The 20,446-nt window shown below is 39.4% G+C and overlaps 1 protein-coding gene across 5 annotated transcripts in view; it reads left to right on the top strand.

The window, feature by feature from the left end:
- TEX10 (testis expressed 10) overlaps nt 1–20,446 on the top strand; it is a 61,843-nt gene that overhangs the window by 37,717 nt on the left and 3,680 nt on the right. For all 5 annotated transcript variants that reach the window (XM_076330151.1, XM_076330148.1, XM_076330150.1 and 2 more), the window contains 3 exons: nt 6,453–6,541; nt 7,163–7,296; nt 18,857–18,937. In XM_076330151.1, coding sequence (XP_076186266.1) covers nt 6,453–6,541; nt 7,163–7,296; nt 18,857–18,937 — 304 coding nt within the window. The remainder of the gene's footprint in view (nt 1–6,452; nt 6,542–7,162; nt 7,297–18,856; nt 18,938–20,446) is intronic.

The raw sequence follows: 20,446 nt of genomic DNA, 5'->3' as shown, positions 1-20,446 counted from the left end.
TCCTATTATAGGATCTTCCATAGTCATGTGCACCTACCCCTTAAGAAAATTTCTAAGAGATATATGTAAGGCGAAAATTCTTTTTTCAGAAACCATTCTGTCTGTTCCCAAGCATGACATAGGTATTCATGTGTCAGCTAATTTTATCCATCGTTATAGTGTATATTAATTTACCTAGTGCAGGCATTAAAGTTACAGACCTTAGTTATGTGGAACTTAGTTTTAAAAACAAACAAAAAATCCCGCCAAAACATCACCACATTTGCCACTCCACAGCCTGTGTCAGGGAAGTTTGTGGATGGCAGGTTGCTCAGAGCTGCAAGTGGTTCAGTTCATCCTTTGCCTTCCCTCGGAGCTCCTTTGCATGGTGAATGCCGTCTCATCCTGGTAATTCCCTTCTGTTTTGCTGGGTTCCATAATATTTTGTGCAGCTGCTTGAAGTTACAACAGGTCGTCTTGAAGAGTCGTTCTGGGATGGGAACCAGCACAGTTACTTCTCAGATCATCAGAGATGGGCAGAATTCCTGTAGCTTCTGTCCTATAGCCTTATGTTGCCTGAGTGCCACCCTCATGCACTGATTGTCTGCTGGGTGTACAGAATCTTGGGAAGTTTTCTGCTCCTGGTGTGTTTGAAGGACAATTTATTATTAGTATCTCAGTGGTTAAAGCACTTGCTGAGGATGCAGAAAATCTGGGTTTGCTGCCTTGATCTGAAGGGGAGGCTGACTTCCTGTTTCCTAACACAGTGACTAGTCACTGAACTATTTTGAGGTGGTGCACTTAATTTAATAATATATAAATAAATTATATTAATTATATTAAATTTTCACGGAGTTGAGGCCTGGAATGCAGTTAGTTTTTTTTCAGGAAATGAGTGAATCGGCCGGTGGCTGTGCCTATGAATATTTACGTGTTCTGTGTGGAACAGAAGTATCATTGGAAGAAATAGAGGGGAAACTCCTTTTAGAATGATTTTATAACCTATTGTTATACAATTGTGGGAGGCCTTGGTTTAAATCTGTGATCAATGGTTGATAAAATAAATTTAAAATGGGATCACCTACCACAGTCATAAGTTAAGTGAGGTTTCTCAGGCTATTCTCTTGCAAATGTTTAATTCTGTAAAGCTTCAGGAACACCCTGCGCTGGAATATTCTCTGTTATGGCGGTGGAAGCACTTTCCTGGAAGGTGAAAGAATTGGATTTTAGTTTCCTTGAACAGAAAACCCAGACCCTTGATCTTACACTTCTTGAGTTCTCTAACCCTCGCATTTATGAACAAAAGGGTGAGAGTATCAGTGCCTCAGAAGAACTGTGAATCTTGCATTTGTTTTTTTTTTTTTTTTTCCTTTAAAAATACTTGAAGACTGAACTCAGGAGTTTTTGAGATTTGTTACACTTTTTTCAATTTATTGCTGAACAACAACAAAAAAAATCAAAAACCCAAACCAAATTCTAAGCAAAATTTGCTGTGCTTGATAGGTGCGTTGCTGTCTGAGTTGGAGTTTGAGCAGTGTGTTTTACAGGAGGACAAGCAGAACGGTAATTTCTGAAATGGTTGCAGCAAGGTTCATCAGAGTTCTTCTACCAAAGAACTCTAAATTACCCAAAGACTCCTTATGACTACATAAGTCAAAACCGACACCTTAAACCTGAACCAGAAATCAATTGGTAGCTAGTTTAGGTCAGGAAGCACAAAGATAATAGTCTGTAGTTGAGAAATAACCACTTGTGCACAAACTGCATTTGTTTTATGTTGCAACTGTGTGATATAGCCCAACCTGAAAATAACAACAGTGTGAACAAAAGTAGAGAGAGAGAGGTCTGTCTGGAGTTAAAAGTTAGCAGCAAGTGATAAAAGGAATGCATTGCACAGTTGCTGTGACTGAGAAATATTTGCTACGCTAATGGCAAGAGAAGCAGTGATTTTTAAGTTAATTAGATTCAGCTTTTCTTTTAATAACATTTGGCGTACAGAGCAGGTTACCTAAAGGTGCAATTATAAACCTCAGTAGAGAGAGAGCAGGTAACCTTATGGAGAGCAGGTAACCTTATGGAAATTACAACACGTAATTCATCACAGTTAATGTGGGTTTGGACTAGCTGACTGGAGAGGTCTCACTCATATGCAATTTGATAACAGGTTCCCATTGTAGTAGAAGTGTATTCAAAAAAGGGAGGTTATAATATGCTTATTAACTCTCTTCTACCTATAAATCAGATTTTTTTCTTAGTTAAATGCCTAACGTAATTTACAAGCATCTTGAAAACATTTTAAAAGTGCATATAGTTCTTAATTATCCATGGTAGTCTTAATATCTTAAACTAACATTTTTTTAAATAATTTGCAATGTATTTGTAGTATATCAACATCCGTTCAAGAATTAATTTATTTTGTTCTGTGTTCTTTATCTTGTTTCTGATTTCCTTTAACGTGAACCTCAAAATTGAGCAGCTTTAACTACATTATAGACATTTGGGTTCTAACATAATTGAGGCATTGAGAGCTGGTTAGACTTGTATTTAAACAAACTTCTCCTGTGCTGTAATGCTGTTCTGCTTGTATTTATAATATTAGAAAGACATTGGTCTTGGCCTTAATTTGTTATGATACATCTGAGAGATCTTTATCTAGTCTTTGGTTACATGGTCTCATGTTATTTTTCCATCCTACGTTCTGTATTGAGTGCATCATGCTCGCTGGAGGAGCGTTTGCCTACTGTTATGCTTTGTCCCTGTTGTTTCAGTAGAAGGCTCCATGTTTTGTCTATTGTATTATGTCCCACTTGGAAAACAAAGCGATTCCCCCCATCCATGGAATTTTGTCTTGTGCTCAAGTATTTTCACGGGTGTAGGAGATAAGGAGGTGGTATTTTTCCCAACTTACAGATGAGGAACTGAGGCAAGGCAAAGGTGTAGACAGAAGTACATAGAAGTACCTGCTAACTTTAGGAATTCAGCATGAAACATTTGGGCACTGATTTTTCAGAATATTTAGCACTTTCTATCTTGAAAGCAAAGGATTGACTTCAATTTCACTGTAAGTGCAAGTGGAGCAGTAGAGATCAGACGGGTCTATGTGCTGCTCTTTAAGGTATATGAAGCTGTATCGCTGCACAGCTGTTACTGCCCTTTTAGTCTTTTACTCACTGTTGAGCTGTTGCAAGGCTAGTGATAACTAGCAGAAAGAAGGGATGAGAGAAGCCTCCACTATGAATAATGTGGGTTTTTTCTATTCTAAAAGTAAATTAATACCTCATCTGATGATACTTGGAGAAATGTGTTACCACTGACTTCCTGTCCTCCAATCTTAAAAAGTATTTATCTAGCATCTCATAGAACCCCTGCAATACAGATAGGAGGGTGATCCGGTATAATGCTCAAAACCTATTTGTTTACCTGAATTTGTGAGCTAATCCTTTCTTCTGCTTTTTTAACCATCTCATGCCTCATATGCTGTGCACGTTAGAGATGATGCAATAAATAAACCAGGAACAAGTCAGGCTGTGTTATCCTTCATTGCATAATCCTGATCGATCCATTAATCCATGATTTGAACGAGGCATAGATTTTTTTTTTTTAGAGAGAAAGTATGACACATAATATTATCATACTCTAAGGCATATGCACAAAGAGGCCAAGCTGAAGATTATAGGCAACTTTCTCTGTCCCTTTCTAAATTGAATGCTAGATTATTTTTAACCTTAATGCTCTTTTAACATTGAGGCTTCTTTTATGTATGTAATAGCTTTCACTTTTTTTAAAAAAGTAAACTGCAACTGAATTTAGGGGTCTTGGTTTTGTGTGTGCATGTCGCAGTGTAGCTCTGCTTGTAGACGAGTCTTAAAACCATTTAAGTTCTGTCAAGGGTTTGTGTCTTACTCTGCCTCCATGTTCCCAGGGCGGAACAGCAGTGATTCTCTCTGCTTCCTCTTACGTCTATGTCAGTGGCACTTAGCTTGGCATGCCGTTAGGGTGCTTAAAATGCTTGTCCTGTTTTGCGATTGTGCAGATAGTCAAATATGGGTAGAAAACCAAAACTGCTGAAGTGTTTGAAAAACTTCCAGACATTTAGCAATGAACTTCAGAATCATTCTTCATGTCCAGGGATCTCCTGAACCTATTGCAGTTTATGTGTTTACTAGTCTGCAGTGAGTCTGAGTTTTTCTTCAGTCTCTTCTGGAGTTCATGTAAAATTCTTGCATCCACTGGTCCTATTACGAGGAATTCGACACATCTGCTACCTCTTGCATGGAAAAATATTTTTACATTTTATATTATTTTAAACCAGATTCTGACTAGCTTTGTCACGCAAGTCCCTACTCCCTGAATTCGGGCTTATCACAAGTTCTTTCCATGTTTTCTGTCTTCCTGCCCGAGATTTTTTTTTTATTTTCGCATTTCCCCGATTCCCTTTGCAGCTTGTCATCTGATGTATCTCTTCCAACCTCTTGCATTCCCACCATTTTACTCAGTGATTGCATCACAGTTTGGATTTCTGTGTCCAGTAAGTCCTTAATTACCTGAATCTTTCTTCCTGCTCCCCAGTGCTTATTTTGGTATAATAAGTGACCTCAAGCCTGACGCATGGTCCCTCTGCATGGGAGTCAGGCAGCTTCTTCCCCTGTGCTGAACAGGACATGGGCTTCATGGTATATGGTATATATTCTCTTCTGGTATATGGATCTAATTCCCATGTGAATATTCATCTTATGCAGACTCTCTGGGGAAATAGGTTGCAAGACCTCTTGCTGATTTCGTTGAGTATGTCTGAAATCTCTTAGATGCTGTAACGAATTGGACTGGGACCTCCTTGGAAGGAGGAAGGAAATTCTTCCTTCTCCTGGGCGAAGACTACTGGCCATGGCCAAGGGGTTTGTCTCTGGAGAACTCGGTGTTGGCAGCCGAATTGCAGAGAGATTGAGACGACTACAGGTTAATAAAAAGAAGCAGCGAGCCAGGCCTCAGAGGAGGACTGAAGGCCACCTAGGAACCAGAAGGGACCATGCAGAGCTGCCTGCACTGCAAAGTTGCTAGGTCGCCTGAAATATGCCTGGAAATAAGGATTTGCCATTAAGGATGCAATGTGAAGTGGGAGCTTTATTTAATAAAGCCTTTCTTTGTTCTCTCTCACCTAGCTGTGATTTTCTCCCCCGGCCCCCCCCCCCCCCCCATTAATTATCCTACATGGTAGTCTGATGAAATCCTGAATTTTTTTCTTTAAAGAAAGTCTGAAATTCCTTTCTTTTTTTTTCTGAGTTGCTCCAGACACATGCATATTCTAGCTGTCATTTTAGTGGATGCTGAAATGTTGTGGATGGATTTTCATGGGGCGGCAAAATGTACACGCCTGACACAGTTATTCCAAATTTGGTATTTTTGATCCCAAAACATGGAGCTGTAAAAAACTTCTGAAAAACAAGCTTTCCAGAATTTTGTTACCCATGAGCTAAGTCATTTTGGCTGTTAGAGAAGAGAAATTAGGAAAAAAGTGATCTGAGGCAGATAGTTGGCTTGGAAAATTGCATTCAGAAGCTCTGAAATTTTGCAAGATTGTAAGAGCAGAAAGCAGTAATCTCTTACAGCAAAGATCCATAGTCCGCAGCGCAAGTGCCAAGAGCAGCATACAAGTAAATTTGAATAACATGCGTTTTGCGTAATGTGATGTAGGTCTGAGCTGCAGCCTTTTGAAGAAAGCATGTGTGAGATGTACTTGTTCCCAGCTCCTGGCTTTCTCTTGGTTCTGCACCGATACACGGGCAAGATGCTACTGCTAGGTGATCAGTGGTGTCTCAGTTTGCTCCGAGTTTCCACAAGCACGTATGGCTTCTAATTTGAGAAACAAAAGTAGGCTGGCGCACGCTTTTACAGATTGTCCCTAAAAAGGGAAGTGTCGGGCAGCTTTGATAACGGGTTTGCTCCCGTCTTTGCATATTGCTCCTTTATATGTTCTAAATCTCAAAGCAAGTTTTTAATTTAGTTCTGTGTTCAATAGCTTAAAATAGATGCTGAAACTGCTTTTAAATGGGATCTATTGTTAATGTAAAAAGCTGTATCAAAACTGGTGGATATAATGAAAAATACAGCCCAACTTTGTAACATAGTGACTTTTACTAAATAAGGGAAATAAAACTAATTTAATTTACTGTGTGTTGGCTGTCATCACTATATTAAAGATTATACCGGTATTTATGAAAAGTTGCTATCTCAGTAATTTAATCGACTTAACAACCTAAGCCTATGTAGGGGTACAAAGTTCAATATTGCTTGTCTTGAAAAGAGCAAGTTCTGGTTTTGAAGCTGTTTAAAATGCTACTCTTAACAGCAGCAGTTAGAAACAGGAATGCTAAAATTAACAATTTAGTCATGCTAATTGATTGTATTTTGCAGGTAGGTTGTACATTCTTAATTATATGGTTTTTAATAAACTCTCTGCTATTGGTTTTGTGTAGATCGTCCTTTGCAGGCTGGAAGTGCCAAGTGCAGGATAATTCAGTGAATGATGTGGACTATTTCAGCTTCTTGTTTTCAACCCTTATAGGTAATCCACGTGAATGTCATAATTCAGAATTAACAAAATGAAATTTGTTTTGATAGTCAGTTGCTGGATTTAATTTAGAATAAATGGTGTAGTAAGTACTTCCTGAAAGTAATTCTAAACTTGTTACTTTTTTTCTGAGACACTTTTTTTCTCTTGATCTGATTTTTGAGCAGTAGTCTTGTTTTACTAAAACATCTAATACTTGGCTAGAAATAATTAGCCAAATGATTTGAGGTTTTTTTTTTTCAACCCTGACGTTACGTTAGAAGGTTACTGAGTTCTTGTGAACACATAGTGAACTGTCTTGTATTATACCCGTTTTTTTTCATTTTGTAAAGATACATACGTTGAAAATAGCAGCATAATGTGGGCCTCTTACAGTTTTTATACCACATTATAGTTTAAATGGGTATGCCATTGACTTTTCAAATATTTTTGTTTTCTTTCAGAAGTCAGAATTTGTATTTTGATATATGTAATTTAAAATACCAAGCAAGAGCTTTTAACAAAAAAATGTTATGCAGACATAATTTAAAAGACAGTTTTTGTCAGTGATGCTGTTGAAGTAGAACAGTGCTTGGCTTGTTTCGTGATGCTGTTGTACTGCTTCTTTTTCTCTAGGGTTTTCAAGAGAGGAGTTGACTAGTCTCCAGGGCATTAGAGGAAAGCCACACATTAGCCAGACACAGCTTTCACCTGTCCGTCTTTACCTAACTGATCTGGACCAGTTTTTACACCACTGGGCTGTGACAGAGGTAATACATCAACACTAATTCTAAATGACAGCATACAAACTCCGAGTGCTCTCTGTCCCTTTTCCGCAGATGCCTAAATCTTGTTGTGAGTTGAGTTGAAAAAAGGATGAAAAATATAATAGCTGTTGAACAGCCAATGTTTTTCTGTAGCCATCAGATAATATTTTGAAGGAAGCTGCTTTAAAAGGTGAATGTTCAGACACGTAGTATGCAAAACAATACTCATGGAAAAAGTGGGTAGAAGCTTTGGTGGAAAATTCTTAAATGCTAATAAGATTAAGACCAGCGATACATTTTTGGCTTTCAAAAATAAATTAATTGTAAAAAATAATAATTATGAAGAGTTTTCTTGGAGAGTAAATTCCACTGTTAATTAAAAAGCACTTGCATTAAATGAGATTTGAACTTGGAAGTAAAATTAAGTTGGCATTGGTGGTTATTTAGAATAACTTCTGATGCTTATTTAATCAAAATTTACTGGGATTAGAAACTTCACTCTGAATTCAGTTCCTGCTCATAAGAACTGAAAGCTTAATGTGATTGCTGGTTCTAAAGGGATCTGAGCCACCCGATTTTATTCAGAACAGGTGCACATTAGTCTTCATTCTGGGTCAACTCTTTTTGTTGCTTAGCCCACCATAAACCACTTTAAGGTGTGAAATCATGTTTTAATGACATGCCAATTCGACAGTATTTATGAAATCCTGTCATAAATACAGAAAGAAGAGTGTAACAGAAGTTTGTAGTTATATGATTTATTCTGGGTTTTCATGGCTATCTTTGTGGTTCAAGAAAGCAGTATAGTAGATTTTTCTCTTCCAAATCATAAAGTTTAAGTGATAATCTACTGAAACTAATGATAGTCCAAGGCGCATATTGCATGTGGGCTATTACATATTGAATAGTATTTTAAGCAAAGTTGTTATTTGGTACCATGACTGACACACATCTTTAGATGTCCTGCCTTCAGTCAGTCGACCTGTGGAGCAGCTAAACTTTTTTCCTGAGTTGTTTCACTTTGTCTCTTCTGGGCGGTAATGATGTGTTTTCTCACCAAAACACATTTCTTCAGTATTGAAAGACTAGAATGTTTTCTGTCCCTGTCCTGTGCAGAACACAGGATTGTTCCTCTGTGAATGCACCGGAGAGATTACTTGCAAGTGTTTCTCAAAGAGTTAGCATAATCGCATACATCTGAAGGATTTATATATACTTTACCTGCTTCTGAAAATGCCACCCCTCACGTCCTCTTTCTTTCCTCTTTTTGCTTCTCTTCCACAAATCTATCAAAGCTGGTTGAGAAACCACACAATAGGAATATTTTCACTTGGGAAAGGTGAAGTAGTTTGATTGTAGGTATCTTGTTTGTGCCTTTGGTTCCTGGTTGCAAGTTTGATTTACTTCTCCTCCTGCCACAATCTTTTCAGTGTTTTGGTGCCATCAAGGAGAGTCATTACTTTTCAGAAACTTGAGACTTGCTTTTGTTAAGTACCTTTTCTTGGGAAAGATACAAGGTGCTCTCTCAGCTTCTCGGAAGTGGATGGCAGTCGTTAAGCACAGAGCTGGATACCCTTGGTTAGTAATGAAAGAGGATTTGGACATCCTGTGGAGCATTGCGCTACTTCTGCAGTTATGTGTCAGCCTGAAGTCTTTTCTGGTGATTAAGTTATGAAAGAGAGAATGGGAACAAAAATCCCACGCATCAAAAATCTGTGCGTGAAGAGCGATGAGATTTTTCTAGACCGACCTCATTTTGTAGACTGTTAATCAAGGAGTTCTGGACTGCTGCTTACAACTCTGAACTTGAGAAGGAGATTGGAGGCTTTTCCTCATAAGCTATGTTCGTGATTGTGGAGAGGAAGTTTCTAGTAAACTGCGTTATATCGGATGCACCTAGGATGTGATCAGGAAGAGTCAACAAGGATTTATGAAGTGCAAATTGTGCTCAACCAACCTGTTGGCTTTCTGCAACAAGGTGACTAGGTTGGTGGGTGAGGGGAGAGCAGTGGATGTCCACTTAAAAAAAAAAATCAGATGTTTAGGCTTTTAGATGACTGTTTAAATATCTAATACAGTGCTGTGTTCATTAAGTTTTAGGGGGTTTCTCTTTTCCTTGTGGAGCACCATTCTCCAACCTCAAATAATGTTGACCCATATTCTATTTCATGTTCAGTTTGTAAAGAAAACATTCTGGGGACTGTAGTCCATAAAAACTTTGGGATTTGGAGGCTGGACCATTTTAAAGAAAAGTGTAAAAAAAAAAAAAAAAAAAAAAAAAATCCTAGCTTGAGAAAAATCTTTCAGTTCAACATTTGCCAAAAGTGGCACAGGAATACTTTTTGTAGAGCAAGTAGTTTTCACCGGCTATTGAACAAGCTACTCTCAAAAGAAAATAAACCAAACAGCAACAGAAACCCCCCAAACCCAGAGCTGCATCCTCTGGGGAGAAGAAAACTGCCAGCAAATCATGAGGCTTTTCTAGGATGTCTTGAAAGACAGCATGATACGGTAGCTCTGTGTGCACTGAGTTTGAGGGAGATAGGTTTGGAGACCGCTTTCTTCCAAGTGGACATAGTTCAAGGTATGACACAATTTCGGAATCAAAATATTTTTAGCTGCGACAGTAAACTATTTTATTTAAATAAAGAAGTGCTACAGAAATAATAAAATGCTTTTAGCGGAACTGAGTAGAGCGGCACAGCTTCTGAATGCTGAATCTTTCATGCTTTCCCTTGCTGGACAAGGAAGTTCATGGTGATGCTGTAATTTTAAGCAAAATATTTGTAGTAATTTAAAATACCTGTAAGTGAGGACAGCCCTCTGTTGGCTGCAGAGCAGGCAGCATTCAGGCCTCTACTTTACGTTGAGAATTGGTCATTTAAAAGAGTTCTCATTGTGTAGTTGTAATTCGGGTTTTCCTCATAATGGAAGAATACTTTATTGTGGATGAAAATAAATAAGGAACTGATGGAATTATGATTTGACAGCCTGGTTTCCTATGAATAAATGAGACTAGTGATCAGACTATTATTATTAGTCCATCCATCTTCCTCTTTCTTCTCTTCCACCACTAGTTTTGTCTAAAACACTGGCTAGTTTTTGGTTCTCTGCTAAAAGAATAAAGTTGCAAATACTAGTTGCCCATAAATTTTATGAAAATGAGCAGGTGGAAGAGAAAACACTCTAGATTAGCACAAGGCAGTTTGTAACTCGTTTTCTGCATCCTGCTTGGCCGCAGCCAGCTGGCCAGCCTGCACGTGCATCACTCTGGACCAGGCTCAGCAGGTGCTGTCACTTGGCCCGCAGGGGTATCAGGGGTTGTGAGGCAGGAGCAGCTGGGGTTACGGTGCTGAGGAAGCAGAAGGGGAAGGGATGAAGGGTCCCAGGCGTGAATCTGTAGGAGGCCACAGCTTGTTGGCTTTATTGCTTGCTGCTCGACTTTGTTTTCAAATCCAGAGGGAGGCAGTCCCAGCTCTCTGTCACTAGCAAGCTGTACTGTGCAGTGAGTGGTATGTATTTCTAATGGTATTGAACCGTAAGAGGGAATTTAAAGTATAACATATACATACCAGAGGTGCGGAAGGAGAAAAGAGGTGCTTCTGGAGAAAGAGCAAGTTGTGTATAGGAAAAGAATAACTTGAGGCTTTTTCAAATGGCAGTTTGGACTTTTGGAGTGTGTTATAATATAACCAGTGCGGTTAGTAGTATCTGTCTAACCGTAATTGGTGAAAAGGCCAAACAAACGCACTTCTGATAGGGGTTAATGCTTTTAAGTGGTTTATAACAAAAACTGTTTTGAGATGGATACTGCTTGGAGCTTTTTTTGTCTAGAGAGTGGTAATTGGTACAGTGGAAGTCTGAAGCCATGTTATTTTTTTTGTGGAAACTTTTAGGTAATGGTGATTTTCACTGAAGGAGCAATGCTTAAGAAAAGCGTCCCTTTAAATGCCGTTTTGCGTAGCTGTAAAGGTTAATCTTCACATTTTGTCTAAAAGATATGTTGAATGTGGAAGCCTTTTCTGGAGCAACTTCTACTTAAAATGACTTCTGCCTTATTGAAGCCAATTATTTAAAATCATACCTCTGTAGCTGAAATAAATGGGGCTCCAGAATAAATGGTTGCAGCCTTAGGGAAGAGGCTTCAGTCTTTGTTCATTTTAACTGTGCCTATAGTGTTTGTCGGTAATATTGTTCACTCTCCTGTAATTGAATTGCTCTGCTAGTATCAAATGAAATAGCGCCAACAGGAATGAAGAGTTTAACAAGGTAACAGTGTATACATGATAATTTCTGTTGTTGTAATATTTGATGTTCGTGACACTGGAACATTTTGGAGGGGGAAAGCAAACGATAATTTGAAAGTTCTGCTCGAAGTTGAGATTCTAGTTATACTGAGCATATAACTGCCTTGAAGAAATAAAATACTCAATGTTTAAAATGTTCAAGAGCAAAGACTAGGGAAGGTCAGCTGCTTTTAAAAGCAGTCTTGAATTCAAGAACCTTGGGACGCATATAATGTAATATACTAATGTGTGTCAAAAACAGAGAAGCCTTATAAGTGAAACAGAGTTGGGAATGCTGTATCTGCACTGATATGCTATGGAAAATTACGACAAGTCATTAAAGATAGCAAGTCAATGCATGTAAATTAAAAATCCTGCAAGGATGTTTGTCTTGAAGTAAATGGTGGTGTTGCAGTGCTGAAGCTTAACTTTAAGCAGAGATTAAAACTTAAAAAAACCACTAAATTTTTAAAAAGAAGAGTTTTGAGTTGAAGTTCCTGTAAGATTTCAACTTGTGGTCTTTATTCAGATTTCCAGATTAGAGGTACATTGGGGAAAAAAGCAGCTGAGGGTAAATAGTATCCCATCTGAACTAGAAATATGCTATAATTTTTACCCTCTTTAAGGATGATAAAAAAATTCTGTATAAGCCCATTAGTGTTTTGTAAAACTACATTGTGTCCAAGTTTAATGTTTAGAAATGAAAATAATGTTTTTTTCTTGAAAAGTAATGCAAATTCCAAAGAAACAAAAGAGAAATTATATAAATAAATGTAATGCCTCCTAAAATGACTAAAGCTCTTTTTCAAAGGTCTCCTCCATAACTTTCTTAAGATATAAAACTTAAAAAAAAAAAAAACCCAAAACAAACCCAAAAAACCTCAACAATCAAAAAAACCCAATGAAAACCCAAACACCAAAACACAAACCCCCAGAAAACCTAACTTGGTCTTCAGGCAGGTGCTCCGTTGTGCCTGCATCTTACACTTCCAGTGTGTCTTGTGACATTTTATAGCTGGGAGCTCACACATTACTGCATGTAACTAGCATGAATTAACATCTCCACAGTTACTGTGCATTATGCTGTAAGTTCACATCCTGGTTTGTGATACCTAAACTAAATTTGCTTAAAAAGACAGGCTTTGTGGGACAAGAGCTAGTTTCTGAAGTGTATGGTTTTCTGTGTTTTCAAGTCCTTTTGTTTGGTGAGGGGGCAGGCAGGTGAATTTGGAGACTTGTACATCGGATGTTCCTTTGACCGTCCTGCACGTGGTCTGATGGAGGCATCCATGAGGAGGAGGAATCGGCCGTGGTGACATCTTATAGCTGTGGGGAAGCTGCAGAGCTGTGAAAGAAGGGCTTACTATGGTTGCAAGAGGACGAAACAAAAGGTCCTTGGGTAGCAAAGCTATTTCACCGTGTCCTTTCTTTGAATTTTGTTAGTAAGGTGGCTCTGAGAAGAGAACCAGACCTGTGCTGTTTTTCAGGTACGGCTCCGTCTCCCCCTGGATAGCACATTAGCTGTTGAGCATAAAACCTTGGTTTGCTCACAAAAGAATAGTATTTTCAGAAGTGCCTGTCACTTAGTGAGACAGCAGGATTGTCTCTAGCCCATAGTTCTCTGCCTCCTGGCACCGTATCTTGCTGGTACCCAGATTTAAACATGTGATCAAATTGTTGCTCAGTAGGTGAGCAGTGGCGATTGCCACCCAGGTGTTTGTGTCCAGTGGCAAATAAAGATAACTTCGCTTGGTTTAGTCAACTTTTAATATAGGTTTAGCATCAGACTGCATGCGCAGCCTAGGAATCTGCATATAGGCAATCGCTACATTTCAACAGATGCCCGGTAAGTTTGTATGCTGTAGTTACTCTGTTTCCGATCCAGCAATTAACTGCATCTCATAATCCTAAGTCTTTGGAAATACATTATCAAGATGTGGGACACAATACATGTTCTTAAGCATTTGTAATTCTTAAACAAGTTTCTGCCTTCCTGTTCTGCTATCCTGTATGTAAAATTAGCCCCATAGTGGTTGGTGGTTTTTTTTTCCCCCTGTTGCCCACCTAATGTATTGGTCTCCTGCAGACTCCGTTCCTTCTTTTTGGCTTTTTCTTTTTTTAACCTAGGTTTTGTTTTGTTTTATTGTGATTGTGTGGGGGTTTTGTGGTGTTGCTTTTTTTGTTTCGTTTTTTTTTTTTTCCTGGAGTCACTGAATCAGGAATACCTTTCACATCCGCCCCTGTGAGCTTAGCCAAGGCAGATGAACAAAGATCTCCTGTTGTACGCAGCTTTCTCAACAACTCAGGGCACTGTTAATATTGCCCTGTCAAATCAATTTATTTCAGAAAGAGAAGCAGCACCTGTCAAGGGAGTACACTGCCTGATAAGCTAGGGTGCTTCGGGGGAAGCTGGCCAAGCTTCAGACGACAAGCTTCATTGCCTGCCCCATCACCTGAAAACTTCTCGTTTTCTACGCTCTGCAGTAACATGTTATACTAGATAGAGTCCCGCTCGAAACAGTCATTTCACAAGGGCTTGGGAATTGACTGCAGAACAGCCTGTTACATTTTAGTTAACCCATGTTTGAGGTGGATGTCGATGTGAATTGAAAAATATTTTTAAAGTTCACATTAGGATGTAGTGTCTGGTGTGTGCCAACTTTCTTTTTAATAAAATCACTTCTCTTGGGGTCTGAACTGTCTTTGGTCTGACTCTACACAGTGGCTCGCTAAAATACTTGATCCATTATTTTTTCTGCTTGCTTGGTTCCTCTCTGTGCTCACGCTTGTGCATGTCTTCAGAGGAAGGCAAGCATTTTTCTTTGAAAAAGAGAGTACTTCGCAGCATGATTAAGCTTGAAATTATATGCAGATTTCCCCTGGAGAGTTCCTGATGAAATATTTCCCTTGAGGCTTTTTGAGTCAGGAATCTATCACGTTATGGGAGGCATTGAGTGATTTAGGGAGTGGGAACAGTTAAATTGTTAAATGAACAAAACATTTCTCTCAGTTCATCATTTGTGCGTGTTCCTGTTGCCACGAGGGCTCAGATTGAGACTGGGCTTCCTCCGTTCCTCCCAACTCTGCCTTTTGGAGTGGAGAGCATCTTACAGATAAGCAATATTAAACTGATGGATTCCTCTGATTGATTGTACATCCGAGCTATGAAAAGCCTCTTTCAGATTGGATTAAGAGTCAGTCAGGTTGGCTGTCAGCAGCAAAAATGCTTTTAACTCATCCAGTTGAAGACTAGAGTAAAATACTCCATGGAGGCAGGATCTCCAGAAAGCCCAGGGAGTGCTCCTGGGCTGCCTTCCCAGCCTTTCCCCCCCCCCCCCTCCATTTTAGCTGGCTACTGCTGCAGTATGTCTTCAGTATGGCAGGCAAGGAGGCCTGCGTGGTAACGATTTCCTGAAGCACTAGCAGGGAACCTGCTGTTGTAGTCGTGGGGCTCATTAGTATGACGGGTAGTTGGGCTTGTCTGATCAATAAGGTTTGGTTTGAAAAGCTGCCAATGGATTATGAAGCCTGTAGTATTTGCTGCATAATGCTAACAGTTAATCCCTGTGTTTCAGAGAATGCTTTTCTTTGGCTTGATTTACTCAAGTGGATATTCAAACAAAATTAAAAAGAAAAAGCCCAAAAAACCCCAAACCTTTAAACCTAAAGCAAACCTGTTACAAAATACTTGTCTCAAAAAGGTATAAAACCCCCGTACGGTCAGAAATGCTCGTTCTCTGTCCATTCACTTCAGTAATACTCTGAAACAAAACCACTCTGGCTTTAGTCCAAAACCAATCTATGAATGCACCAAAAATGTGATAAATGCTAATCAAATGTAAAATAATGAATCAGCTGTGACATTTTATTATGGGAATTAAACATCATGCAAACCCTTGCCTAAGGAAAATAAATTGTCAGGAAAAATACTAATTTTCATGTGATAATTAAGTTTGCTTTGCTTTTCATTTCCATGTCTAATAACGTTTCAGTTTCACTTTTTATAACAGGCATTTATGAAAGCCATTTCAAGCAGGATTTAATTTATGGAATTGAAAAGGATTGCCACTCCCACTTAATCGTAGAAAAATAGAACTGGATGTAGGGAATGGTGGTGCTATTTTGAGGGTCAGAAGGATCTAAAAGGTTGAAAAACGAACTTGCCAATGCACTTTACCACCACCCTTCTAAGCGAGTATGCTGCTCTTCAGTGGTATGATGCCCAAATGTCGGTGAATCGTACCTGTTATGAAATGCTCCAGCAACTTGCCATCTCGGGGAGAACCTCAGTGGACTGGTAGGCCTGTTCTAGGGATGTAGTCCTAAGGGTGAAATATTAATAATGGTTTTATTAATAATGAAACCTTAGCTTGCTGGGTGGGCCTGGTGGATTTGCCTTCAAGGTCTTCAATTTGTTGACCTCACGTGGGTATGTATTGAATTAGAAGGGATCTCCCTAGCTTACTGTGTCTAGTGTCATGTGCTCACAAGTGTATGGCATACCCCATTTGTAAACTTCCTGAGCTCTGTCTTATGAGCAACAAATGTCTCCTGCATTTCCCCTTTCATAATCATCCTTCCTCATGTCCATCTCATCTGCGTTCCCAGCCAGCTATGATCATCGTTATTTTTTGTTGCTGTTTGGTTGTTTTTGTTTTCCTGCAGTGGTTTTCACCTCTGCTGTAGGTGTAAGTGACCATAATACCCCTTCTCGGGCATAGTTTTGCCAGCCTAGGCAGGTTAAGTTCTTTCCGTTGACACCTGTGAGATGGGATCTCTATTTGTGCAATTTTTCTAGGCCCGTTCAGTTTGAATTTACCTTTCTTGAAAATGAGCAACTCCTATTTTGCACAGTATGTCAGAAATAGTCTAAGTAGGGTCTTACGGAGTAGTGTTGAACAGACGATCAGTACTCTGTCTGATCGCTTCTATTGTGATTATCTTTGTTTTTCTATCCTAAAGTGACATTTGCCCGTTTCATGGTTGTATCACAAGCACCTTGTGGTCAGTTGCTACACACAGAATTTTCTCCTCATTTCCAACTGTTAAAACTCCTAGCTGCATGCAGAAGTTTTCATTGGTCTTCAAGCGCATGACCCGCCACTTTTGTTTCACTGAATTTTTTCTGTATCTGTTGCTCGTCAAACCCATGTGATCTTTTCTATAGGTTAGTCCAGTCCTCCTGTCGTGGCAGTGTTTTTCAACTTTGAGCTGTCAGCCGACAGATTTTGTCAATGTAGCTTTACCTTTTCTGTAAGTGTTACTCATTAAAATACTAGGTCAGATGGGCTTCAGAGTTTGTCCTTGACATGACAATCCCCCGTAGTAACCTCTGTCTCAGCTTGACTTTATTCCTTGACGCTGCTAATACGCAAATGTTTTGAGTGTGTTTCTTGGGAATATTCCAGAGTACTTCATATTTTGTCACTTTCAAATTGCAGTGTACAGAAGCACTACCATATCTAGGATGGAGTACACCATTTTAATAATGTTACTTCATTATTAAATAAATGTATCAAAAATATCAACTATTCAGTGCAAGAGCATCTATAAAACTGTCTTTTAAGTAGTCCTACTAGTCAACCAAAATACTTGCACAATTACAGCTGTAACACTGATTAACATGAGCAATGTCCTGACAGTATTATGTTCTGTCAAGCAGATGTGTTAAGGATCTCCTGAATTTGGCCAGCTTAAGCAGGGCTAAAAGCATGGGTGGCATGTAATTGTGAAAAAAGCTGAGCACACTTTTGTGTCACCACAAACGATACTGCTTTGTCCATTTCTGATTAAACCACCACTGGCATCCACATTACTTGGGATTGAGTTTTCATGCCACAGGACGTTGAGCTAACGGTTCTTTTCCTAACCTTTCCTTTCCTTGGGGTCTCTCTTCAGCTGGAAATGTTGTGGGCTATTATTTTTGACACAACATGGGTGATGTTTTCTATTTTGTCATTATCTCTTGTTTAGGTGTCTCGACCTGCCCTGATTCAACTTAAGTCTCAAAACCAGGACACTATCACAGAACTTAATCCCTCAAGTCAGATCATTCTGTGAAAGTTTTCTTTAGCTGTTTCTTCAGTCAGCAAGGTATCTTAGAGGAATGACTTTTTGCTTAGTCGAGATATTTGTAAAACTCGGGGACTTAAATTCTTCCCTCCCTCAAAAGCCTGATCTTGCTGTTCTCTTTCTGATTCCCTTAAGCACAAACAGAAGATTTCATTCCTCATGTATGGGTTCTTCAGTCTTCCTTGTCCGTAGCAGGACGTCATGACTGCTAATGGTCTAATAACACACTTAGGCTGCACGTGTTGCTTTCTGGAGGCTTCAGTTGATACTGGTGGGATAAGCAACGAATGTAAACAGAGGGAGGTCATCCAGGCTTTCTGACTAGTTTGCAAATTACTGGAATAGTCAGGAAGGAAAAGAGGAACAGAGAAAGCTATCTGCCGAGGATTGCGGTACAGTTTACTAGCAGACCTACTAGAGCTCTGGTTTCTTTATCCTATCTGGGAGCCATATAACATTTCATGGGGTCTTGGTCAACTTTTTTTTTCTTCTTCCCCCCCTCCCCAACCTGGCCAGTCTCACTTACATGTTTTTTACTAAAAACTGAAGATCTGAGTCTTCAGTTCACTGGTTTGGTTTTTTTTTTTTAAACCTCTTTCTGTCATGCCTCTGGACAGCTAATACAGTTTGCTAGTGCCTGATTATATAAGCACCAGAAAGTGTTTGGCTGTTCATAAAGCAAGATTTTGCTTTGTAGTATTACATTTCGTATCATCTTTGAACATGATGTTTTTGGTGGTGTAGAGGAAAATAAGTTGGAAATGGATCTCTGCTACTTTCTTCTTTTGTTATATCATTTTTCTGTCCTGTTTGATTGCGATTCTTCTGTTTCATGCTTGATTAAAGTTATTTGGAAAGTTGTTTTCTGAAATTCTTCAGCTCTGAGGAAAGGCACGTGGAGGCTTGGTGTGGCGCTGTAGCTGGATAGAATATTTTTGGCCTTCTACTTCTATCATGTAGGTAAAATGAAGAAAGCCACTACCAAAAAACCTAATGGTATAGGCCGTCATCTCTTTAAACACTGAACAATTTATGTCGACAGTGTTACTCTTACACACTGTAAAGAATCAATACTTTTGAGACAAAGCTGCTATGTGTCCCTGTAGGTACTTCGTATTTAGGTCTGTCAACAAAGTATGGCTACACAGTGAATGGTTGCTGGTTGCATTAGAGTACTCAAATATAACTTTGTTTTATTTAAACAGATGATTTGTCACAGCTTGTCCACTATACCTTCACAAAGTCAGTGTTTTGACATTCTCCAGACCGGCATCTGTAAGTATCTGGTAAGTACCATTTTGTCTGCTATGTTAGCTTCCTTGTGACAAATTTTGTAATGGTCTCATTAACCCTCAAATCCACTTACTCCATATATTTCATCTGTAATTTCAACATTTGCAAAAATTTTCAACAAAGTGGCGTTTCAAAAAAAAAAAAAAAAATCTAATAACTGTTGGTATCCAAACTTACATGGATTTTTTTTTTTGCTCTGATTTGTGACTAGTTCAGCTTGTTTTCAAGCCAGGACAGCCGTAAATGAAAGGTTTCTTGTTTTGGTTTGCTTTGCTTTTCAAAGGAGCGATGAGCAGCTCTAGATGAGTTTTACAGTCTGTCTTCTTCTAATCCTGAACGCTCCCTGAGCTGGGGATGGCAAAGCCAGAGCTGGGTAACAGAATTGTAAGGGACAGAATTTGCAGTTACCTGTGATGCTGCCTGCCGAGAGGGAGGACCTGTCTGTCCTCCTCTCGAGACGGTTCTGCAATCTAACAAGTATCCGCAGTTCCCTGTATGGAGGCCTACCAAAAAATTACTAGACCAAAGCTTCCATAGGGAGTGGCTTACCTATAACTGTAGTCTGGATTTTTGGGGGTAGGTGTTCGACTTAAATCACAACTTTAAATCAGCTTATGTGTTCTACTACATTGTCTCTTTGAGAGCAAACAGTTACGTGGATTTTTATAGTTGATTAGACCGTTGCCCAAGATCTCTAACTGGACAATGATACCGAACAGGGAAGAAGGGCACCGTGTAGGCAGCATCCTATATGGGAACTTATTTGAACAGTCTCATCTACTAGATCGGTACAAATTGAGATGTCTGTGTTCACATCGTCTTCCAGACTGGCTGACTGGCACGTTTCATCAGCAGCGTTGGCTAATTTGATCTTCAGGATGCTTCTTTGTATGCAGACACCTGCCTAGCTCATTATCGTTATTTCCTATCTGTGGTTGGTCAGGAACATAGAATCATAGAATGGTTTGGGTTGGAAGGGACCTCTAAAGGTCATCTAGTCCAACCCCCCTGCCGTGGGCAGGGACACCTTCCACTAGATCAGGTTGCTCAAAGCCTCATCCAACCTGGCCTTGAATACTTCCATGGAGAGGGCATCCACTTCTCTGGGCAACCTGTTCCATCATCACTAGTTTTTATTATTTAGTGCCTAAATGTCCTGTAGTATTCAGCAGGGTGTCGGTGACAGTTGCAGTTCATCTTGTCACGCAGGAACACCGTCCTTCTCCTACCCGTGCAACTGGCTGGTGCAGGGTCAGCTTGGGACAGTGATCTGCGCTCGTGGCCTTGAAATACACCTAGTGTCTTATTTAGAAGTTTGAACCCGTCATTGTTCTTTATCTTTTACCTCTCATGAGTAATCATACCAATGAAATACATTCCACATTTCTGTAGCTTGTACTTTATTGATCTTTTTCTAAACATTTCTAAAAGAAACAGCTGACCTTGTTAAGTGAACCAATTGACTCTGTCAGCTTAAAACAATGTACTTGCAGGTGAGCAAA

This window comes from Aptenodytes patagonicus, chromosome 2, assembly GCF_965638725.1.
Source record: "Aptenodytes patagonicus chromosome 2, bAptPat1.pri.cur, whole genome shotgun sequence".
In the NCBI taxonomy this organism is placed as follows: Eukaryota; Metazoa; Chordata; class Aves; order Sphenisciformes; family Spheniscidae; genus Aptenodytes; species Aptenodytes patagonicus.
Note: the sequence above shows the minus strand (reverse complement) of the source record. Positions and strands in the feature narration are given on the sequence as shown.